This window comes from Falco cherrug, chromosome 3, assembly GCF_023634085.1.
Source record: "Falco cherrug isolate bFalChe1 chromosome 3, bFalChe1.pri, whole genome shotgun sequence".
NCBI classification, from domain to species: Eukaryota; Metazoa; Chordata; class Aves; order Falconiformes; family Falconidae; genus Falco; species Falco cherrug.
This window is the reverse complement of record NC_073699.1, coordinates 120,547,798-120,568,616: the sequence shown is the minus strand read 5'-3', so window position 1 is coordinate 120,568,616 and position 20,819 is coordinate 120,547,798. Positions and strand designations below refer to the sequence as shown.

General features: G+C 49.1%; 1 protein-coding gene across 1 annotated transcript; it reads right to left on the bottom strand.

Moving 5' to 3' along the window:
- Positions 1–1,416: 1,416 nt before the first annotated feature.
- Positions 1,417–14,968, bottom strand: DNAJC8 (DnaJ heat shock protein family (Hsp40) member C8). Its single transcript, XM_055704887.1, has 9 exons — positions 14,333–14,968; positions 13,054–13,155; positions 11,567–11,623; positions 9,799–9,865; positions 9,055–9,149; positions 8,133–8,204; positions 6,879–6,970; positions 5,506–5,581; positions 1,417–2,192 (listed from the first exon to the last, which is right to left on the bottom strand). Exons 1-9 carry the CDS (start codon positions 14,966–14,968, stop codon positions 2,070–2,072), a joined length of 1,320 nt encoding a protein of 439 aa, XP_055560862.1. The 3' UTR covers positions 1,417–2,069.
- Between the last annotated feature and the right edge of the window lie 5,851 nt (positions 14,969–20,819).

The following is a 20,819-nucleotide window of genomic DNA, read 5'->3' as shown; positions in this document are numbered from 1 at the left end:
TGTAGGGAGCGATCAGGCCCCCCGAGCCCCCTCCTCTCCAGGCCGACCCCCCGCAGCCACCCCAGCCCCCTGCCCGGCTCTGGACACGCTCCAGCCCCTCTGCGTCCCTCTGCCCGTGAGGGGCCCAACGCTGAGCCCAGGGGCGCGGGGCGGCCCCGCAGCGCCGAGCACGGGGGGACGGACGCTGCCCTGGTCCGGCTCTTCCGGACACAAGCCGCGATGCTGCCGGCCTCCCTGGGCACCTGGGCACCCTGCTGAAGCGGACACAAGCCGCGATGCTGCCGGCCTCCCTGGGCACCTGGGCACCCTGCTGAAGCGGACACAAGCCGCGATGCTGCCGGCCTCCCTGGGCACCCTGCTGGCTCGTGTTCAGCGGCCGCCAGCCAGCCCCCCCAGAACGCTGCGGGAGATGGTGCAAGGGCCTCGCCACGGCCCAGGCAAACACCCACCGCCTGTCCCTCAGCCCGAAGTGGGTCACCGGGCTGCAGCAGGAGATCGGGTTCCTCAGGCAGGACCTGCCTTTCACAAACCCGCGCTGGCAGGGCTGACGCCCGGCCGTCCTGCACGTGCCGCATGAAGGCACTCGGGACCTTCTGCTCCACGAGCTTCCCCAGCACCCAGGGCAGGCTGACAGCCTGCCATTCCCCGGACCCTCCTCCCAGCCCTTGCGCAGGTGGGTGTCACACTGGCTCAGCCCCAGCCTGCTGGGAGCCCCCCGGTCAGCCCAGACGCTCATCAGTGATGGAGAGCGGCTCGGCGAGCTGCTCCGCCAGCTCCCGCGGTACCCCGGGACGGTACCCTGGGCTGGGTCCCCTGGCCCCAGACACCGCTCCGTGTGTCTTGGTGCTGCAGCAGGTTGCTGGCTGATTCCTCCTGGACCGTGGCGGCTGCATTCTGCTTCCCATCCCCGTTTTCCAGCGCAGGGGGATGGGGACCTGGAAGGAAGCTGGTGTTGCTGTTAAAGAGTGAAGCAAAGAAATCATTAAGTACCTCAGCCTTCTTCCTCATCCTTTGTGGCAATGTTCCCTGCTGCATCCAATAAGGATGCAGATTACCCTTGGCCCTCCTTTTGTTTCCAATGTATTTGTGAAAACATTTTTTGTTACCTCTTATGGCAGCAACCAGCTTGAGTTGTCCTCCCAACCATCCACACTCCCAAAGGCACAGCAACAGGCTGTTTTCAGGATGGACTGGCACACCTGCATCCACCCAGGGAAGAGAGATCCTCTCCCCATCCCCCTGGGTGCCACTCTGCGGGACTGTCACTTCAAAATTCAAGTCAGAACAGACTTTGGGATGACAGCAGACCCTTACCAGGGAGTGCTCATGCTGAAGAGCAGCAGCGTTTCAATGGCCAGCACTCGGTTCACACCCTTGCAATTGTATGCTTGAATAATTCCAAGAAAAATAAACTGGTAACTTGGGTAAAAATTTATTTTACATACAGACCATTGCAACTCAACTATTAATCAAGAGAAGTTATTTTTCCTTTACAGGAAGTGACCGGCTGGTCTGAGATTAACAGAAGTCTAAGCCTGAGAGCTGGGATTTTAGTTTGGAAATCAGATCTTGGGAGAAGGCTCCTTCCGAGCACCACTCAGTTCAGTGAGGAGCTGCAGGACTTTACCTGCAGGACAGCTGCACTGCACAGTGCTGGGAGCAGATCCCCAGAGTCAGTTCGGACCTTTCCACATCTGAACTTGCCGAGACAGATGATGGCTGGAAAGGTACCGACGCATTTCCAGTATTTTGTTCAGCTCTCAAACCAGAAATGAAACAGCACAATCTCTGTGAAGTACAAAACATCGAGTTACAGGGCAGCAGACGAACAGGACAGCAATAATGGTGTGGACCCTCCTAAGCTAAGTGTTCTACATGTAGCGGGTTCCTGGCCCAGTTCACACTATGGCCCTAGTTCAAATGGACAGAGTACAAAAAATACTTCAACCAATAATTAATTGTACTGGAAACAAACAGTCTACTAAAAAGCAATTCTTACTCTAGGTGCCAATGAGTCCTTAAAAGCAGGGAGGGGAGTGAGGAGCTGCACTTGGGCAGTGCTGCCAGGATCATTCACGCTGCTCCATTTTTACTTTGGGAGGTCTCAGGAAGGTCCTGTTTTTCTTTTCTTTCTTCCCCTTTGTATTTGCCTGGAAATTTCTCCAGCTGTCCACACGACCATCTCGACTTTCCTGGGAACAACAGAGAGGAAGAGGAGAGTTAAGAAGTGGAAGAGCCAGAGAACGAGCAGTACATACCACTTTCAAGAGATCAATAGCAATTTCCCCCTTCCAGCATGCTGCACCCTGGCAGCCAGGGTGAAAAGCCACTGCGAAGAGCCAGAGCGATAGATGAAGCACAGTGGAACTACAAGTGAGCTCACAAACACCAGTATAAGCACTGTGCAGGTTTCTCGTTTCAGAAGCAACCAGCTTGGGTTGTACGGTCCTGACTAGAGCCTGCTGAATCCTCTGATGTGCAAAGGAAACAACAAACCTCATCTCCACTGGATGTTCCTAATCCGTCAGCCCAGAACGTGCCATTTCCTTATTGTGTCCCACATCCTTGAGATGGCTCTGCTTGTGCTGCAGCTTGGAGGCAGGGAAAAGAGACAAGGAAAACCTACTGCTGTCTTATCTCATGCTTCTTGCCCCAAGCTTCATCACAAAGACACAATGAGAAAAGGTCTCTGATCCACTCTTTTCTCCTCTCCCTGGCCTACCGGCAGAGCAGCAGAAATCCCTCATGTGGAAATAAGAAAACCAAAACTTACCAAACAAAAAAACCCTCACGCCCCTCCCACAAAGCCAACTTACAATCCCTACAGGCTGAAGATTTCACAGCAGGACAGAACAAGTCCAGGGATGATCCAGTTCACAGCATGGGATCCATACTCAAGGCCCATCTGACCAAGCTATAAATACTGGGGCTGCACTCAGGCTCTGGTGACAATACCTGTCTGCTTCGCTCCCCTCCTTCCCCATGGCAGGACAGGGAAGGCCAGACACTAGGAGTGATCTGCAGGATGGGGCAGAGTGCACCCTCAGCAAGTTGGCAGATGACACAAAACTGGGAGGAGAGGCCGCTGGGCCAGAGGGCCATGCCACCATCCAGAGGGACCTTGGCAGGCTGGAGGAATGGGCTGACGGGAACCTCATGCAGTTCAACAAGGAGAAGTGCAAAGTCCTGCCCCTGGGAAAGGAACAACCCCTGGCACCAGCACGTGCTGGGGGCTGCCTGGCTGGCAAGCAGCTTGGTGTTCTGGTGGACATGAGGCTGACCATGAGCCAGCAACATGCCCTTGCTGCAAAACAGGTGAATGGTGTCCTGGGCTGTGTTAGGCAAAGTAGTGCCAGCAGGTTGAGGGAATTGATCCTTCCCCTCTGCTCAGCACCAGTGAGGCCACCACTGGAGTGCAGTGTCTAGCACTGAGCTCCCCAGTGCAAGAAAGACGTGGACATACTACAGAGAGTCCAACGAAGGCCACAAGGAAAATTAAAGGACTGGAGCATCTCTCATGAGAAAAGGCTGAGAGCTAGGAATGTTCCGCCTGGAGAAGACAAGGCTCAGGGGGATCTCATCAATATGTACCAGTATCTGAAAAATGGTGGAAAGACAACTGAGCCAGGCTCTTCTTGATGTCCAGTGCCAGAACCACAGGCCATGGGCACAAACTGAAACACAGGGGGCTCCACCTGAACATCTGAAACAAGTTTTTATTGAGGGTGACCGAGCACTAGAACAGGTTGCCCAGAGAGGTTGTGGAGTCTCCATCACTGAGGATATTAAAAAGGCATCTGGACATGGTCCTGGGCAACTCAATCTAGGTGGCCCTGCTTGAGCAGGAGGGTTGGACCAGGTGGACCTGAGAGGTCCATTCCAACCTCAACTATTCTGTGATCACATTTTTGCTAGGAATAAGAAGACTGTATGGCAACTTCAGTTCTAACCTACTTGTCTCCCTACAGTTTGTTGGTGGAAGCTGTTCTTGAAATTACCAAGAAAGCGAATTTTGAGGGAAAGTAGATGTTCCAGCCTGGTCCTTGTAAAATATGTCAAGATATAATTCAGCTCCCAAAGCAGCCTATGAATAGCTTCTAGAAACAGCAGGCAACCACTTGGATGACACAGATATTCCTATGAGGATTCAGAAGTACTGCAAAACATACACAAGGAACAAAACCTACAGGTCTTCAGGGTAAAGAGACAGGATCAGAACTAAGATAAAGTATGCAGACAAGGATTGGAATCACCTGGAACAGGAGAGCCCAGAAGAGCAGTGCAGAGGTACAATGTGAGCGCCTTTAAAGGTTGGGATTTTTGTGTTGGGATTGTCTGGTTGTTTTGGTTTCTTTTAAACTGAAACTGCACCACAACTGCAAAATACCAACTTAATTTTTTTTCCTTACAGTTTAAATATCATTCAAAGCAGCAACACACATACTCCTTAAGGATGCATTTTAAAGGCAGTCACTGAATTAGCACACACACAGGAGCAGCTAAGAATTCATGTGTTATTTTGCCTTCAATCACCCTCTCTCAATGATGGTCACAAGCAGAAATAAGCTTCTTATTCTTGTGTATTCCCATGACGCATTTTGGACATGAACACCTGGCTTTGCCACTGCCTTTTCATGTGGATTAAATGGTCACCAACAAGGCTCTGGAGAAAACAGGTGCAAGTGCTGAGGTTCAGCTGTCTAGGACTGGTTAAGGACGTGCAGCTCCACTTTCCACAGGATGCTAGTCCAGCTCGCATGCTTCTCTCCTGGATACCCTCTTTTTTAAAGTCCTCTTGAACTGAGGAATAGACTGCTACCCACCTTTGGATTAAGCGAACAATCTAGCTCATCTTTTCATGAGGTCCTGCACACCATTACTGACTTCTTTCCTGCCTTCCACCCACCACATGCCACAAGACTTCGCCTCTGGTGTGTAATGAGGGGAGAGTTACAGGCTAGATCAAATATTTTGGCAGGTTGTAGGTGTGACCCCTAGAATAGCAGCACAACAACCATAAAGCTACTTCTGATACACCTAAACCCTGAATACAACGTGGAAGGGTCAAAGGGAAGTGACTGTCATTCACATGTCTGACATTCACAGGAGGTACAGATTCCCTGAGTGTTAGCAACCAGGCTGAAAAGTACCGATAACCGTCCACACTAGTGGTTCAACAGCTGCCAGATTAAGTTTTACTGGTGACCAGTGACCTGGGCTAAGCAGCAATTCAAGTTTCTGGCTAGGGACAAGAATGAACTGCTGACAGAGCTGAGGAATACTGTATCATAATCTACCAGACCTGTTTGGGAAAAGCCCTATCAGCGGGCTCTCCTCCCCACACGAGGACAAAAAAACAGGCTTGTGCACAATCTTTTACCAAGTGTCTACTTAAACTGTCTTATAGCACCTGCAGACAAAAGGTCTCTCCCCCCTTTAGGGGCATTCCCTGCAGCATGGCCAAGAATCACTCAGGCCTATCCTGTAAGTTAAGCTGCTGATTACCTCAAAGTTCTTCTGCCATTCTCGCTCTCGTTTAGCTTTCTCTTGTGCCTCAATTTCCTCTTCCCTCTGCCGCTTCCTGGAAAGGAAGCCACAAAGAAGCCGTGAACACATAAACACCTACTTTAAAGAAACACAGTAATACTTTGAAAACTCTCAGAAGGCTCTTGTGATTTCTTGGCAGATTAAAGCGCTTATCAGAAAAGATAAATATGTACACCTAAGATAGCACAGCAAATACAGTTTTATTACAAATCTGGAAAAGCAACAACCAGGAAAGATGGTTTGGCATCACTGACAGCATGCATGGACTTAATTATTGAGTCAGCTTCTCTTGCTCAGCAAAACAAGTTGCACTCCATAACTTTAGCTGTAAATCTCTGAAACTGTTGAGAATACACGCTTTGAGAAGTTAATAAGCACCTGAGCACGCAAGGTAAGAATGACATTCTTTTCCCCCCTAATTTTAATTTGTAATCAAAAACAGTGCCCTGCAATCATCTCCCAGACTGATTTCACTGACCAGTCGAGAAACTCTGCTCTATGAAGTGCATCCACAGTGAGCACTCAGGCAACATGTGATCAAAACACTTAAAATAGTTCAGGATCACACATGGCACAGGGTATCTCTGAATTACAATTAAAAGTCAATTATTTGCATGCTAACAACATGCAGATATGTGTCACCATTTAAGTGTTTTGGCTGGCCTCTCAAGGGGGACCCTCTTGCTCTCTACAGCTCCCTGACAGGAGGGTGTAGGCAGGGGTGTGTGTCAGTCTTTTCTCCCAGATAACAATAGGCAGGACAAGGGGAAACGGACTCAAGTTGCGCCAGGGGAGGGTTAGATCGGGTGTTGGGAAACATTTCTTCACTGAAAGGGTGGACGGGCACTACTGCCCAGGGAGCTGGAGGGGTCACCGTCCCCAGGGGTGTTTAGAAAACACGTAGATGTGGTACTTAGGGACACTGTTTAGTGATGGACTTGGCAGTGCCAGGTTAACGATTGGACTTGATGAGCTCAAAGTTCTTTTCCAACCAAAATGATTTTACGATTCTGTAAGAGTACATAAGATACCTATCAATGTCTTAAATACAGGAGGGCAAGTTTCCTGTTTGCATTTCTCAAGCACAGAGGTCTACAACCCACAGGCCGCCCAGAGAAGTGGCGGAATCTACATCACAGAAAGTCAGCTTGACAGGACCCTCGTTAATCTAATCCAAGGCCCCCGCTTTCAGCAGGAGGTTGGACCAGATGATCTCCAGAGGCCCGTTCCAACTCAAGACTTTTTTAAGACTCTATGATTCCTTATCTTCTCTGAGGAAGCATGAGAAGGGATGAAGAGCCTGAACTACACAAGCAGAATGCTGCTCGTACCTTTCATGCATTTCTTTTGCTTCTCTTTCTTTCCTCTTAATTTCCAGTTCAGCAAAGAGCTTCATCGTCTGTTTGTATACAGCTTGTTTGAACTGTAAAACACAAACCCAGTGTCAAAATAATGCCCGTTAACAGAGCAGTCTAACTTACATATGGTTCACATTCTTTTTATGCTTCTTACATTTTACGTATGTTTACATAGTCCCAAATCCTGCCTTGACAGTATCGGTAGCAGTGGCATATGAAAACGCATGAAACAGTGGTTAGATTCTTGCCCTGACACCGGGAAACAACTACTTATTAGTCTCACATTAGTCTCATTTTCATTTGTCTTCACGAAGCTGTGCCTAAATAGAACTGTTCATTTCAAGCTCTCTTAGTCTTCTGTTAAGTCTTGCAATTTTTTTGACAAAAACCAGAAAATTCCATCACTGTTCAGATAGTAATGCCCCAGTGGGCCTTCTCGATGTGTTGTAAAAGTCTAGCATTGGCCTTCCAGTTCCAGGGAACATCAGTATACTTAAACCAAACTTCATTACTAAAGAACAGCAAGAGACTTCTGAAAATCAATGGAAAATAAGATGTTTAAGGGGCTACTGTGGTGACATTAAGAGGAAAAAAACACTTTGTAGTAAAAAGAAAGGTGATGACAATAAAACTAATGCTATCAGTGTCTGATAATTACCTATCATTCTGTTAAAACCTCTAATATCACTTGACTTTTTCAGACTAGAAACCAGGTAAGAACTATGTTATGTCATGCCTTTTTTAATAAAAGTGATTTGTGGCAGAACAGCACATCTGTCCTCAAGTGCTATATGGAAGCCAAACAGCTCTTACTACAAAATGTCACTAAAAGCACATTTCAGACATGCTGCAGTGGGTTCTATATATGCCTTTGCTGGCAGCAAGAATGCTACAGTTCCAGCATTCAGAACACAAGAAATTCAATTCAAAAAAGACTGTGTAATGTGCGAGCAATGAAGACTTGCTCCAAGAAGAGAACAGGGTATTTTGATTTATATAATCTCATGATCTATTTAATCTTTACACTACAGTTAAACTATTTTCTAAAATATACAGGTATTATCCAACACATGGTACTCTACACAGTGGCTTATCGGAGTTTATTCTTCAAGTGCAAGGATTTACAACACTCTTAAGGCCAATAAATACTTCTGTACTGGTTTTGACTCCTAATTCCTTGAAACACATTTTGTACTCCCCAGTTTCTCTGAACAGTGCATGACTTACAACTTCAGGATCATCCTCTTCTACAGTGGGAGGTTTTCCATCTTTCTTCAACTGCTTCTTTTTTTCTTTCACCTAAAGATTCAGAACAAAGATAAGAGCTTAAAAAGTATAATTGTATCCAAGTAGTTCTGCATTCCTGCTTCACTGTGTGGGAAGAACTCTGGACGACAGGAAGTTCTTGATTTGGATCAATGTTTTATTTTAGACCAAAACACCCTGGTCCTAGGTCCAGACAAACACATACAAGATGACTATCACATTAACCATAGTTACTAAAAATACTATTTTACATACTATTCATTCAACATAATCCCTTTGTTGGTTATTTTTTGTTTTATTTTTAAGATATATTCATATCTAATATACACCATCCAAAACAGCAGGAAGCTTGTCCTGCTCTGCAATACTCAAAAAACAAGCAGAACATAAAAGTGTTCCTTGGTTTAGAGTTTTCACATATCATTCGCTTTCTCAAGCTTGTTCTGTTTTAGTCTACCCACATCACGCAACCAACTTTTTGGTCAACGCAATACAAGCTCCTTATCTTATAGATCATTTCCCCCAAAACTTCCCAGTCTCCTGCTGTCATCATCTACTTTCTTCCACCTACAGATATCTGAACTGCATCATTCATTCACAGACTTGAAAAAAAAAATATTTAGGTCAGATCATGTGGTCTGACCTAATTATTTCAAGTACTGAATTTCACTGAATTATCTTGCACTGGGCTCAACAGCAGTCTTGGACAAACCACGTTTGCTTATGCCATAAAGAGCTCAGAGTTCACCTGCACAGCTCCATCACAAGTCTTCCTCAGCTCACGTTTTAATGACACAAACATGCAACAGGCATACCAAAAAGCAAATTATGAACAACTGATTACCACCAACCCCCACCCCGGACATTCCTATGGAATACTTACAGTGTGTTCCACATATTCTTTTCCTGCTTGTATCACATCCAAGGCCCTCTTCTTCTGCTCCTGATCTAGCAGCAACTTGTATGCTTTATCTACAGCTAACGAAAAGCATCAACATTAATAGCACCAGTAGTCACATTCACAAGGCATCACAAGACTGCTATTTGTTGACCATACAAATTTTGCTCCCTAAAATCTGGCAAGTTTGGTTGGTTTTAGGGTTTGTTTTGTGTTTTTAAATACATCTAGGTAAGTGATACCACGATTAATCAAGTAAGTTCTGGGGTACAGTAATCGCAGAAACTGTCAGATACTTTTTGGAGTTAGCAGGGTGAAAGTATCAGTCCTAGCAAGTGATGTAGTTACAGGGCATGACGGAAGTGTAAGGTGCGTAATGGCATAACGCAAAGCATACGCCTAAACCCATCATATTACTTCTGTCGTAGGGTCTTTGAATGGAATCTAATGCACAGATTGAACAGTTTTTCTTCAACAATCTCAAAACCCCACAGACGTGTTTGTCCCCATTGCGAACTGTCGATGCAATTACTGCCACCTGGTGACATTTTCTGCTGAAATGCCATGAAATGCCATGCGAGAACTGCTTCTCCCTCATCTGAAGCACCTCTACAGCAGTTCTGCCCACCTGTGGGGCCCCCACCCCTAAAAAACCTTTAAACCAGCTACAGAAAAATAGCAGTCCAACTACTATCATACACTGGCCCAGAAAAAGGGTGACAGCATTACCTTCAAACGCCTTCTGGGCTCTATCTGCATCATCTTGATTTTTGTCTGGATGCACCAATATTGACAACTGCAAGGAAAAGGATCTAGCGATCAAGACCATTTTAAAAGATCAAGAATATTTCAGATTTTTTGTGATAGGAAGGAAATAGTCTCAGATAGAAGGAACCACAGGGGAACATATTCTTTTGTATACAGACAAATCAGCTGACAGCATGTGGAAGTATGCATCAGTAAAACCTTACAAATCTAATACAAACCCTGTAATAAACAGGCTGTCTGAGAAAAACTGCTACAGTGCCTGGGGCTGATATGAACCCCTTGGTCATGCAAGTTTTATATCCTTGGTCTGAAGGAGAAACAAACCTACAAAGATCATCCTCAAAGTTTACCTTCTACTCAACAACGCCTCCCAAGAAGTTCGCCAGTATACCTAAGGCTGTCCAAATATCTGTTTAAAAAGAATGGGGAAGTTTTCCTTTAGGCTCCTTTACTGAAAGTTAAGAAAACTCCTTGCTGTATTCTCTATCCAGCAGAGACAGGACATTGATCACCATCATCTTTAGGGCAACCTTAAGTGGGCTGGGAAAGCACACGTCTTCCACCTTCCTTTCCAACTTTCCCCACATGGCTTTTTTTTCCCCTCCCAGACCTCTTGTTTTTGCTGTTGCTGCACGGACTGTCTAGTTTATCTGCATCTTTCCTAGTATAGTGCTCAAAACCAGTCACAGTGCAGCAACTGAAATTGCATCAGTGCCAAAGAATGCAAAATAAGTACTTCCTGAACTCTGCAGATGGCACTTTCTAGTTCACTGGAAAAGGGTCTGCCCCCGGTCCTGAACAGCAGCGTGCTGCTGATTGACTCCATCATTTGCTACAGTCAATGTCTTTTTCCTTCTGTTGGCTGTTCCACGTTCTGTATTTAGTGTTTGATTTCTTCAATACACAATTCCATGCACTTTTTTCATTTCTTCGCATTGACTTCAAACCATTTCCCTGTAGTATTCTATCAGCCTAAAGCTATGACATCCCCAGTTTATTGATCTGCAGAACTGAGAAGTCAGCAACAGACTAAAAGGTTATCCTCCCACTTCCCACACAGGGCAGTAGCCCGTATCCCATCACCAACCTGGCAGGCACGTCTGTCTGTCAGCCAGCACAGCTTCCTGCCTAGAGACAGTTCTTGACGTTTACAACACTAATTCAGGTGGGAGGCTCCAGCCCTCCAAATACTGTGTTTCTTTGCTGCATGCACCAATAAAACTCAAATTTCTGCTGCAGATGTGTCAGCAGACAAAGTCTCGTGTAACATTTCCTGCATTGCGTGGGACATTGCAGACAGGTCAGTGAGCAGGGCTGCTCAATGTAACCCAGCTGCTAAAAATGACCACTGAAATCCTTAAAGAAACTTCACAGAAAATACACTCTTGGATCCAAGTCCATGTATTTGAGAAAAATACCTTTTCTCAGTTCTTCTGACAAATTTTGACCTTCTCTTTGAACTGAAGTTTAATTAGTTGATTATACACAGGCGTATCAGTTTGCAATAGCCCCATCCCACACCTGACAGGCAAAGAAGTATACCATGCATGGACCAGGGATGCTTCTGCAGCTCTCCTCTTATTGATAGATTGTTCTATGCATTTCTTCCCCAAATGGCTACCCGCTCTACCCTGATATAGCTTTACCACCATTTCTCTCATTCCCAAGCACAGCTGCACAATCTCTACAGAGCTTCTAGTTTTCTTCCAGAGGTGCAAAAGCCAAATACCTGCCGGAATCTTTTCTTTATCTCTTCATCTGTGGCTTCAGGATCCATCTGCAGTACCTGAAAGAGACCATGAGAGCACAGCAAGTTCAATGATACTCCCCATGTTTCAGGTTCCTGGTAGCAAGCTCTACACACTTGGTTCACTGGTGTAGAGACACAATGCCAGAAAGCTCCCCCTGTCAGGGTGCTGTTTCAGGAGATGAATTTTCACCTAGCAAACCAGAAACATTTTGAGAGACACCATGTTTGGGACATTCTGCTTTTAGCCATGCTAGATTCCTCCGACTGCGCCAGTGTCCTTTCCACACTGAAGTCTTATGTAGACAGCTGCCATCCCTAAATAGCCACAATTGGTCTGAACCTTCAGCCAGTCCTGTAGCAATGCCTAGTTTGGCAGAAATGGAAGCATATGGTGACTTTGGGGCACTGTCAGATCATTCATAACTGAGAACTTTGGGCAAGAAATGTACTACTTTGTAAGAATTTATTGATTTTATCATTTTGAAAGACAGGAGGGTTTTACTGTCTGGTTTCCATGAACGAGCCCACCTGTCTATGGATCTTTAGGGATGCAGCAGAGTTTAGGAGCTCTTCTGTGAATTAATTTACTGAACAGAAGTCCTAAGCAACAAGTGAGCCTACTCAATGGAGACGCTTGCTAGTCTGACACTGAGAATCTGTAAACAAAAAGCACTCTCTTGCAGGAAAGCTACCGTCTACTTCTAAATGGCTTTCTTAATTTACTCTCCAAGTCAAGTACTACAGTCTACACAGCACCGAACACTGTCAAGGTGAATCTGCCAACTGATCTGGCTGACCAGCTCTAAATTGGGACTACAAAAGGCACTCGAGACTTTAAAAAGGCAGACAAAGATGGTATCAGGAAGGAAAACAAACAGGGAAAGAGCCAGCTCCAGATGAACACCATACTGTTTTATCCACTGTCTTCCTCAGTTTTTATAGTCATCAGGACTTCCTAACTGACTGCAACCGGAATCAAACCATGTAATGTGTGAGAGAATTATCCGTTTTCCAGTGACTCCTCAAAGATTGCTAACTAGCATGAAGAGTGAAAGTTCTTCTCTCATTCGACGCACTATGCAGGTTCAGTGGGATGAAGATCCAAAATAAAAGACACAACTAGAAATGCCACGTCAAAAGTGCTCAGAACAGGACCTGACAGGCATGCCACCTATAGCCATTATAGTCTCATTCAGAAAGTACCTAGCATTAACCTGCCAAATCTTCTAGTGTTGTTGCACAAAGGAAATGTGTCAAAAGAATATAGTTTGTGCCTGACATAAAACAGTGAAAAAGAGAGCAGGAAGACACACACCACCTTTCTGTCTTCTGTAAGCCTTCTGCACAGTAATGTAGAGATATTTTTCTTTCTTTATGCTCCATCTTTTTACTGAAATAAATACCCAGTAAATCTGGAAGTTGGTATACGCAGTCAGAAGAAGGGAGGATAAAACATTCAAACTAACCTCAAAAGGGTTCAGGTTGAAATAGGAAGATCCAGGTCGGGTCAGCCTGTCAATTTGGTTTTTTGATGTTAAAACAGAGTCACGTTTTTCAATTTGTTTTACCTGAAGAACAAGAGAGATCTCTATTAACTGACCATCACGATGTGCTTACCTGTGTTCCCACGCGATTACTTAGACCAGTCATCATCATTCCATGCTACAATTCACAATACCTCTTGCTCATCCCAAGTCTGTAGTTATTTGACTCAAGTGCCAGCAGAGTACATCTTTCCAGACTTCTCTACCGCATGACAATATTTTTAACATTGTACTTTATAAAGAACCCAAGAAAGCACTCCTGCCTCTCTCTCCCATGGCTGGCTCAGCAGTTGTGGTTTTTCCCCTCACCTTGCTCCTACATTGGCAGTGCCACAGTGACTCCTTGGGCACCTACCCCCCCACCACTGTTGACCCCCCACCGGCAGGTCAGCCCATAAACACCTCCAGTGATACCGGTGCAAGTACCCGAGACCACTGCCTTCTGACCACAGGTGATCCAGCACAGTTCAGTTCTGTAGGTATTAGGCCAAACCAAACCCTGCATCGCATGTCAGGCTTGTCTTTATTTAAAAAAAACGGCACCCACCACGGCGGCACTGCCTGTCCGCCGGCAGGCTCAGCGAAACGCACACAAGCTGCACACCAAGTCGTGGAGCCCTGCACGGGCTGGGGGAAGGGGCCTCACACCCCGTGCCCGCGGGCCGCCTGCCCACCCAGGGGCCTCACACCCCGTGCCCGCGGGCCGCCTGCCCACCCAGGGGCCTCACACCCCGTGCCCGCGGGCCGCCTGCCCACCCAGGGGGCTCACAGACCCCGTGCCCGCGGGCCGCCTGCCCACCCAGGGGCCGGGCGCCGCGGGGGAGGCGGGCACGGAGCGGGCGGCGCGCAGCTCCCACCGGCTCGGTGCGAGGCAGTGAGGCGCGGGCCGCACGCCGGGGCCCTGCCCCAGCGGGGCCCTTCGGAGGGCGGCAGAGGCCGGCGCGCCCGGGGAACGCCCGCTCTCCCCGTGCCGGCGCCTGCCGCTGGCCCGCCCCGGGCGCCGCTCGCCCTCCGCCCGCCTGTCGCCGCAGGGCCCGCACCGGCCAGGCCCGGGGCCCGGCGCGTTCCCCTCGGGGCGGCCCGGCGCCGCGCGGCCCGCCAGGCCCCGGCGCTGGGAGGGGAGGCCGCCGGACGCCGGGCGCGGGCGGGCAGGGCCCGGGGGGCGGGGCCGGGCCGCCCCCCGCCGCGGCGGCGCCGGTACCTCGTTGTAGAAGGTGAGGAACGCCTCCTCGGCGGCGCCCCCCGCCCCGGGCTCCCCCGCCGCCGCCGCCATCGCCAGCACCACGTGATGCCGTGCGCACACACGTGAGCACGGCGGCGCCCCCCGCACGTGACCACCGCGCGCGCCACGGCGGCAGGACCCGCCCCGCTGCCCCGCGGTCCCGGCCGCTCCGCCCGGGGTGTGTGTTCGGGGCGGGGGCCGGAGCCGCCGCGCCGCGGGGCGGGCGAGCGCGGCCAGACCGGACCCGCCGGCCGCAAGGCCCGGCCCCCAGCGCCGGGCGGGCCGCGGAGCGCCGGGCGCGAGGGCTGCGCATGCGCGCGCCGTGACGCGTGGGGCCGTGCCGGGCCTCGTCCGCGCGGCGCTCCAAGGGCAGGCGGCGATGGCGGCGGTGGCGGCGGCGGCGCGGGGCGGGCTGCGCGGGGCCCTCGTGGCGCAGCAGCAGCGCTGGAGCTCGGGCTCGGGCGCCGACCAGGTGGGTGCGCCCGTCGCGGGTGCCCGGTCGCGGGTGCCCGTCGGTGCGGGCCGTGGGTGCCTCCTCCACCACCGCCGTCTCTCCCCGCAGCTGGGCGAGCTGGGCAAAGGCGCCGGGAAGGGCGGCGGCGGCGGCGGCGCCATCCGTGAGGCCGGCGGTGCCTTCGGGAAGAAGCAGGCGGCGGAGGAGGAGCGGTACTTCAGGTGAGCGCGGCCCCCCCCCCCCCCACACACACACACAGAGCCAGGACCCACGCACACACAGCCGAGCCCCCCACAGACACACAGCCGGGACCCCCCGGGCGCACACAGCCGGACCCCACACACACAGCCAGGATCCCCTCTGCAGGCGAGCCTCCCCCCACACACACACACACAGAGCCAGGACACACACACCCACACGCGCACACACAGCCGAGCCCCCCCACGCACACAGAGCCAGGAGCCACGCACATAGAGCCACAGCCGAGCGCCCCCACGCATGCACAGCCAGGACCCCCCCTGCCGTGCGGGTGCTGCACCTCGCACCGTGCTCTCTCGCAGGGAGAAGGAGCGGGAGCAGCTCTCTGCCTTACGGAAACACCATGAGGAGGAGATCGACCACCACAAGAAAGAGATCGAACGTCTGCAGAAAGAAATCGAGCGCCACAAGCATAAGATCAGGCAGCTGAAGGACGATGACTAAGCTGATGCTGTTGCTGAATGTCCATGGCTGGTACAGACCGTGGTGTGTAACAGCGCTGACTTTGTGCTTTGGCCAACGTAATCCAAATTTGTCCAGCTATACTGTGGTATATGTCAAATGCGACAATGTCAAATAAACTACTCACTGGCTTTTTTTCTCTTCAGTAACTGTTTAATGAAAAAAACATAATAACCCACTGTCTGGTTTTAAACCTCCTTGACCTTCCAAAATAACGATATACTCTTCAATAGGCAGTCCGATACAGAACTTCACTATTTGCTTTACGTTTATTTGAAAGAAACGATCCCTTATACTTACAGTACGTGTCCAGAGGCCTGTTCACACAGGAGTAGCTTTGTCTCAAGAAAACTGTCACTGTGGTTTAGGGGGGAGATGGCTCTCCACACTGAACTAACAAGAATGTAAAAAACGGGGGGGGGCGGGGTTGCCCTTAGTGTTCGGTGCCATGAACAAGAGAGGGAAAATACTATCCTATGTTACGGAGATTTCGCTTGTGGTGGTGCCAGGTTCTCAGGTGCTTCCAGGAGCTCAACAAGGCAGCTGAGATCCTGAGCAAATGTTCTTTTCTGCAGAGACTTTGTAATTGCTCAGTAGTGGGGGTTTTTTTCTGTCTCTAGTTCTCTATGTTCCTTATCAAAGTCCCTTTACAAAGAAGGATGAATTAAGATTAATTTTATGCAGGTTTGGTTACTTTTGCAATTTTCATATAAGAAATTAATCGTAAAACATCCAGCAAGTAATCTATTGAAATAGTGCAGCCTTACTGCACTAAGCCCTGACAAGACAGGGATTTTATGTAATGAGAGCAGGCAGGTAAGGAAACAGCCTTTCCTTCTGCACCTGCACTGTTGTGTCTGTAAGTCTGCCTGAACAGGCTGAATTTCTGCCCCTGCTAAAGCCTGGTGTATGTTGCGCTGCAGTGAAGCTGGACTCGGGGGAGGAGTGGCTGGAACAGCCCTGACTGAAACGGCAGGAGGCAAGTTGGAGCCTTTGATGCAGAAAGTGTTTTGACAAGGGTGTGACTGGCTGGCTGAAGGTGTCCCAGTTTCTCCTGTGTTAACTGGTACAACCCCAGCCAGCTGCTCCCCTTGGGCCACTTTCCCCTGTGCAACATGGCAGCTAGTGGTACATCTTGTCTACAGAGTAAATGACAGCACTGTTGCTCTAATGAAGAGTCCGTGCCATAAGAAGCTCTTGTTTAATGGAAATGTCATCCATGTGCTCGGCCGTGGAAGGCAGGCTGCACTGTGAAGGATGTGGTTGCCTGGCTCTGCTCAGCCTGTGGAAGGTGGTGTTGCAGCGAGCTTGCGGAGGTCGTGTCGAGCCATCACTGGGGTCCATCCCTTTTAGTTGGGGCTGATTAATGTGAGCCAAAAATACTATCTCCCCCTCCATACCTCCCCAGGAACATGAAACCTGGTGGGAAGAACTGTCATGAAAAGCTATATACTATTGACCTGTTTAGTTTATACCCATTTAAAAAATTGAAATTTTTTACTCATTTGAAAAATCTTTTTCCCATTGTATCTGTCAGCTGGTTGGCCTCCCCTGAAAGCTGTGGAGTCACTAGTGAGATATCCCTACAGTAGACCAATTCCTTGCAAGCGCAGCTACAGTAGACTATTTAATAGCTGAAATAAATATTAGGACAACTATATTCTGAAGGGAATAGACAAGGGCTTAAATTCATGGCTTTGTGATTTACTTTGCATTTCTGTGCACCACTGAAATCTTACCTGTGCTGCCGTGCAAGCTGAGCTGCAGAGCCTCTGCCCGAGCACTGGTAAGGGGGAGGGGGTTTGCGGTGACCCCCTGTGAGGGTGTTGTGATTTGGGCCGCTGTGAGCGGCTCAGTTTTGCACAAGTTTCAGCGTGGCTCCTATGCCAGTGAATGTGCTGGGTCCCTCACCACGTGCTCATAAACCCATCTCATCTTCTGGAGGGAAATGTCTAGTTCAGTCACTGCTTTGCAGTCACCCTGAATTTCTGTCAGATTAGGGCAGTGGAAGTACGCGTGATGAGGACAGGCAGCTGTAGATCTTGACCGAGCAGTCCCTTTCAGCAGCACTTGACTGGCAGACAGTGATTATAAAACCATGCCCCCCGACTACAGCTGCCCGAGAAGCTGAACGGATTAGCGATGCTGCTGTGTAAAGCGGACGGTCTCCTTCCTGCTTCTCCCTCTTGTCCTCCCTTTTACGCTCTTGATCTGTTGGACTCCCGGGGGAGTCAGTCAGCCTGTTGTCTCAGCAGCCTGCATTTTGGTTCTGAGCCCAACAAATCTTTTGCTAGGTTAGCAAGTTGAACGGCTTGTGGAGTCCAAAAGTGCCAAACCCACCGCAAAGCAAACGTGAGAAGTGCTGAGGAGGGAGGGGTGTGTGTGGAGGGGGCAGTCTTCTCCAATCCCTCAGTGGGACCTTTGCTAAATTAGAAAGGTGTCTATTTTTATCCAGCTGGCATGATAATTGATTTTGCAGCCATCCTCCTACCAGGGATTCCACTTGGCTGTAAACCTTAATGCCCTGGGTGGTGTCTGTTCAATTTGTCCTCGTGATGAGGTTTCTCTGCTCTATTCTACCCACTGACCTCGTCTTCCAGGGAGTCCCAGTAACCTAAATGTCCCTGAAACCAGTTTGCTTTATTCTAATGGGGGTGACACCCTGGCCCTTCCTAGTATACAGGCACCATTTTATTTCCCTGGCAGTGCAAATCTCCCTGCCTAGCCAAGGGCCCCTCTGCTGAACTTCTCTCCAGAAATCACAAGCCCGCCACCCACACATTCCGTGAGCAAATCAGCTCCTACAGGAGCTTCCAGCACCCTGGTCCGGTCACAGTACCCTAACCCTTTCCTTGTGCTGGTTCTGGTGCTCATTAAAACTTTTCATATGCAGGTTCTGTTGCAGAAATGTCTTTCCCTTTTCCTCGGGGTGAGTAAGAAGAATGAGTTTGTGTGGCATCTGATCACTAGGAAAGGAGGCTCAAGGTGCATGTCTGAAGGGGACTTCTGCCTTTTACCAAAGGAGATGTTAAATCATCCTGGTTTGTGTAGTTTCATCGTCACTGCATCTCCTGAGAAACGTTTTTTTCTTCTATTAAACTTTGAACTGTCAGTCTCTGCAGTAAGTTACCAAACAACACGGGGTGTATGCTGCTTCTTACTGCTCCTTGTGATACAGCGATACCCCATCACAGGTGAGCGTATTGGATCTGGGGTGTTTTACGAAGCTTTTTCTTCCAAGTGGAGTGCAATATGGCAGTAACACCAGCTTGAAGGCTTGTACCGTGTTTTTTCCACAGCTCCTTTGACAGCGCTTAGGATGAAAAATGTAAGAGAGAGGTCAATGTGCAAGATGTCTGAGTTACAGACAGACCTCTCACCAGAAGTATTTCAGCTACAAGAAGGCAGAGACGATTTAAGATGGTGGCATTTGGTCTGATGCACGTTTCTCCAACAGGGTTTGGTATTCTGGAGTGCACTGCAGTACTGCAGGGCTTCTGACCAGCTATGTGGACATTGGTGTGACTAGGATGAGGCAGTTTATCTGGGGTTCAGTCATACACTTTCTGGGCCAGAAGATGGAGAGGTGCCAGCTATGGACTGCAGCCACTTCAGTGCATGCCGCTTGCTGTAGAACTCCAGAGTGGGAGTGCTGAGGGTAAAGCAGGATTACACCTCGGATCTGAGATGGTCATGGGGGGGTTAAGATGGTACAAGCTGTCTAGAGACCTTCCCATAACTCCCCTCCCAGTCCAGTGTGACCTGGAAGACAGGGATCAGCTGTCTTTTGGAAAGCAGTAGCTGCAAACTGCTGGCTCTTTTCAGGTGGTTCTGGTGTGGAGCAACCAAAACCTGAAGCTGATGTTTGAAACTGGTGAGGCTGCAAGGATGGCGCTTAGCTCGGACAACAGGCCATGGAGGGGCTTATTGTTCTGGTTTCCTCAATGCTCTGGAATGGTTGGTGGCCGGAATATCTTCCCCTCTGTCCCGCAGGCACAGGGGTACACAAAGGAAGGGATTCTTCTCTCTTCCCTGCCAGCCTGGTGCATCCTGGTTATTTGATTTTTCCTGAGGGCTGGACTGACCCCATTCACAACACCCAAACTCTCAATAGCCACCTACAGCACAGATTCATGAAGAAAATACCTCACTTCTTGGAGTGACTTTTATGTCTCAATGAGATGCATACCCTCCCTTACCCCCAGATCCTCTGTCCATCTCTTGCTCCTGCAGATCACAGCCCAACGCTGCCTGGCCACTGCAGAAGCAGGAGAAGTGCCCTGCTCGCAGCTAAACCCCAGCTGGCAATTATTGCTGCAGCAAACAGAGGCTTCTTCCCAAGGTGCTTCATTTGTGTCGCATCCTACAAAAATATGACGGAAATTGCCAAGAATCCTTGGCTGAGGGGTGGGGACAGAACTAACAAGAGGAAAGTGACTCATCCCAGATCTTCAGCAAGCTGGTTTTAGCACAAGATACCCGGGCTGCCCACTGTGGTCTCTTTGGGCCTTTTTGTCACACTCCTCCTCCCCACTCCAGAGCAGAAAAGGGAAATTAGGTAGGATAAAGACACAGCATATACTTTATGTTTTCCTAAAATCAAATACACTCGCTCTCTGCAAGGCAAAATAAACATGTGCAAAAAATAACATGGTAATAACAGCAGTATGGCCTCTGTAGGCAGAAGTTTTCCTGATAATTTCCCTGCTTTAGAGGGGGTGGAACACACTGCGGGCTTCCAGAAGGTTCCTCACTTGTAACTAAAGACTGTAGATTTTTTATTAAGACAAATCTCCTCCACTGGAAGCTTGGGCTTAGGTCAACACATGAGAAAAGCTACATGCAGAGCACTAGAAAACGATATGTTTGCTGGAGGCAGGCACATCCACACCATGTTATCCATGATAGCTGCACCGATAACTGGTCAGAATAAAAAAGCCTAAAGCACCAGAAAATGTTGTATTCCATACGTATGTTAGCAGCTCGCACACAAGCTACAGCAGAGTCAATTCTGTCTGATGTGGAAACAAAGGAATTTCAGTACAAGCTTGGAGGAGGAGTGGCAGACGGACGGGAACAGGCTGAGCCTCAGCAAAACTCAGCCTCTGGCCATTAGCACAATAGCAGAGTGTCAACAGGTCGCAGGGTAAATACAGCTGCTGAAAAGCCTGATCCCTTCACCTCCTTTGCTCTGTCTGCTAATAGATATGCTCACCTGTTCCCCTGCCAGCACCCAGGGACTCCTGGGTGCTGAAGGAATCAGAAAAGCAGACAGCAGGAGCTAAGGTCTCA

Excerpts from the sequence above, each read along its gene's own strand:
- DNAJC8 (XM_055704887.1), bottom strand. The coding sequence starts at position 14,968 with ATGGCGCCGCCGCCGCCGCCGCCCTTCCCGGCGCCTTTGCCCAGCTCG. Across the intron at positions 9,866-11,566 it reads TAAAGAAAAGATTCCGGCAG|TTGTCAATATTGGTGCATCC; the intron begins GTATTTGGCTTT and ends TTTTCCTTGCAG. Across the intron at positions 6,971-8,132 it reads AAGAGGATGATCCTGAAGTT|TTCAAACAAGCTGTATACAA; the intron begins GTAAGTCATGCA and ends TGTGTTTTACAG.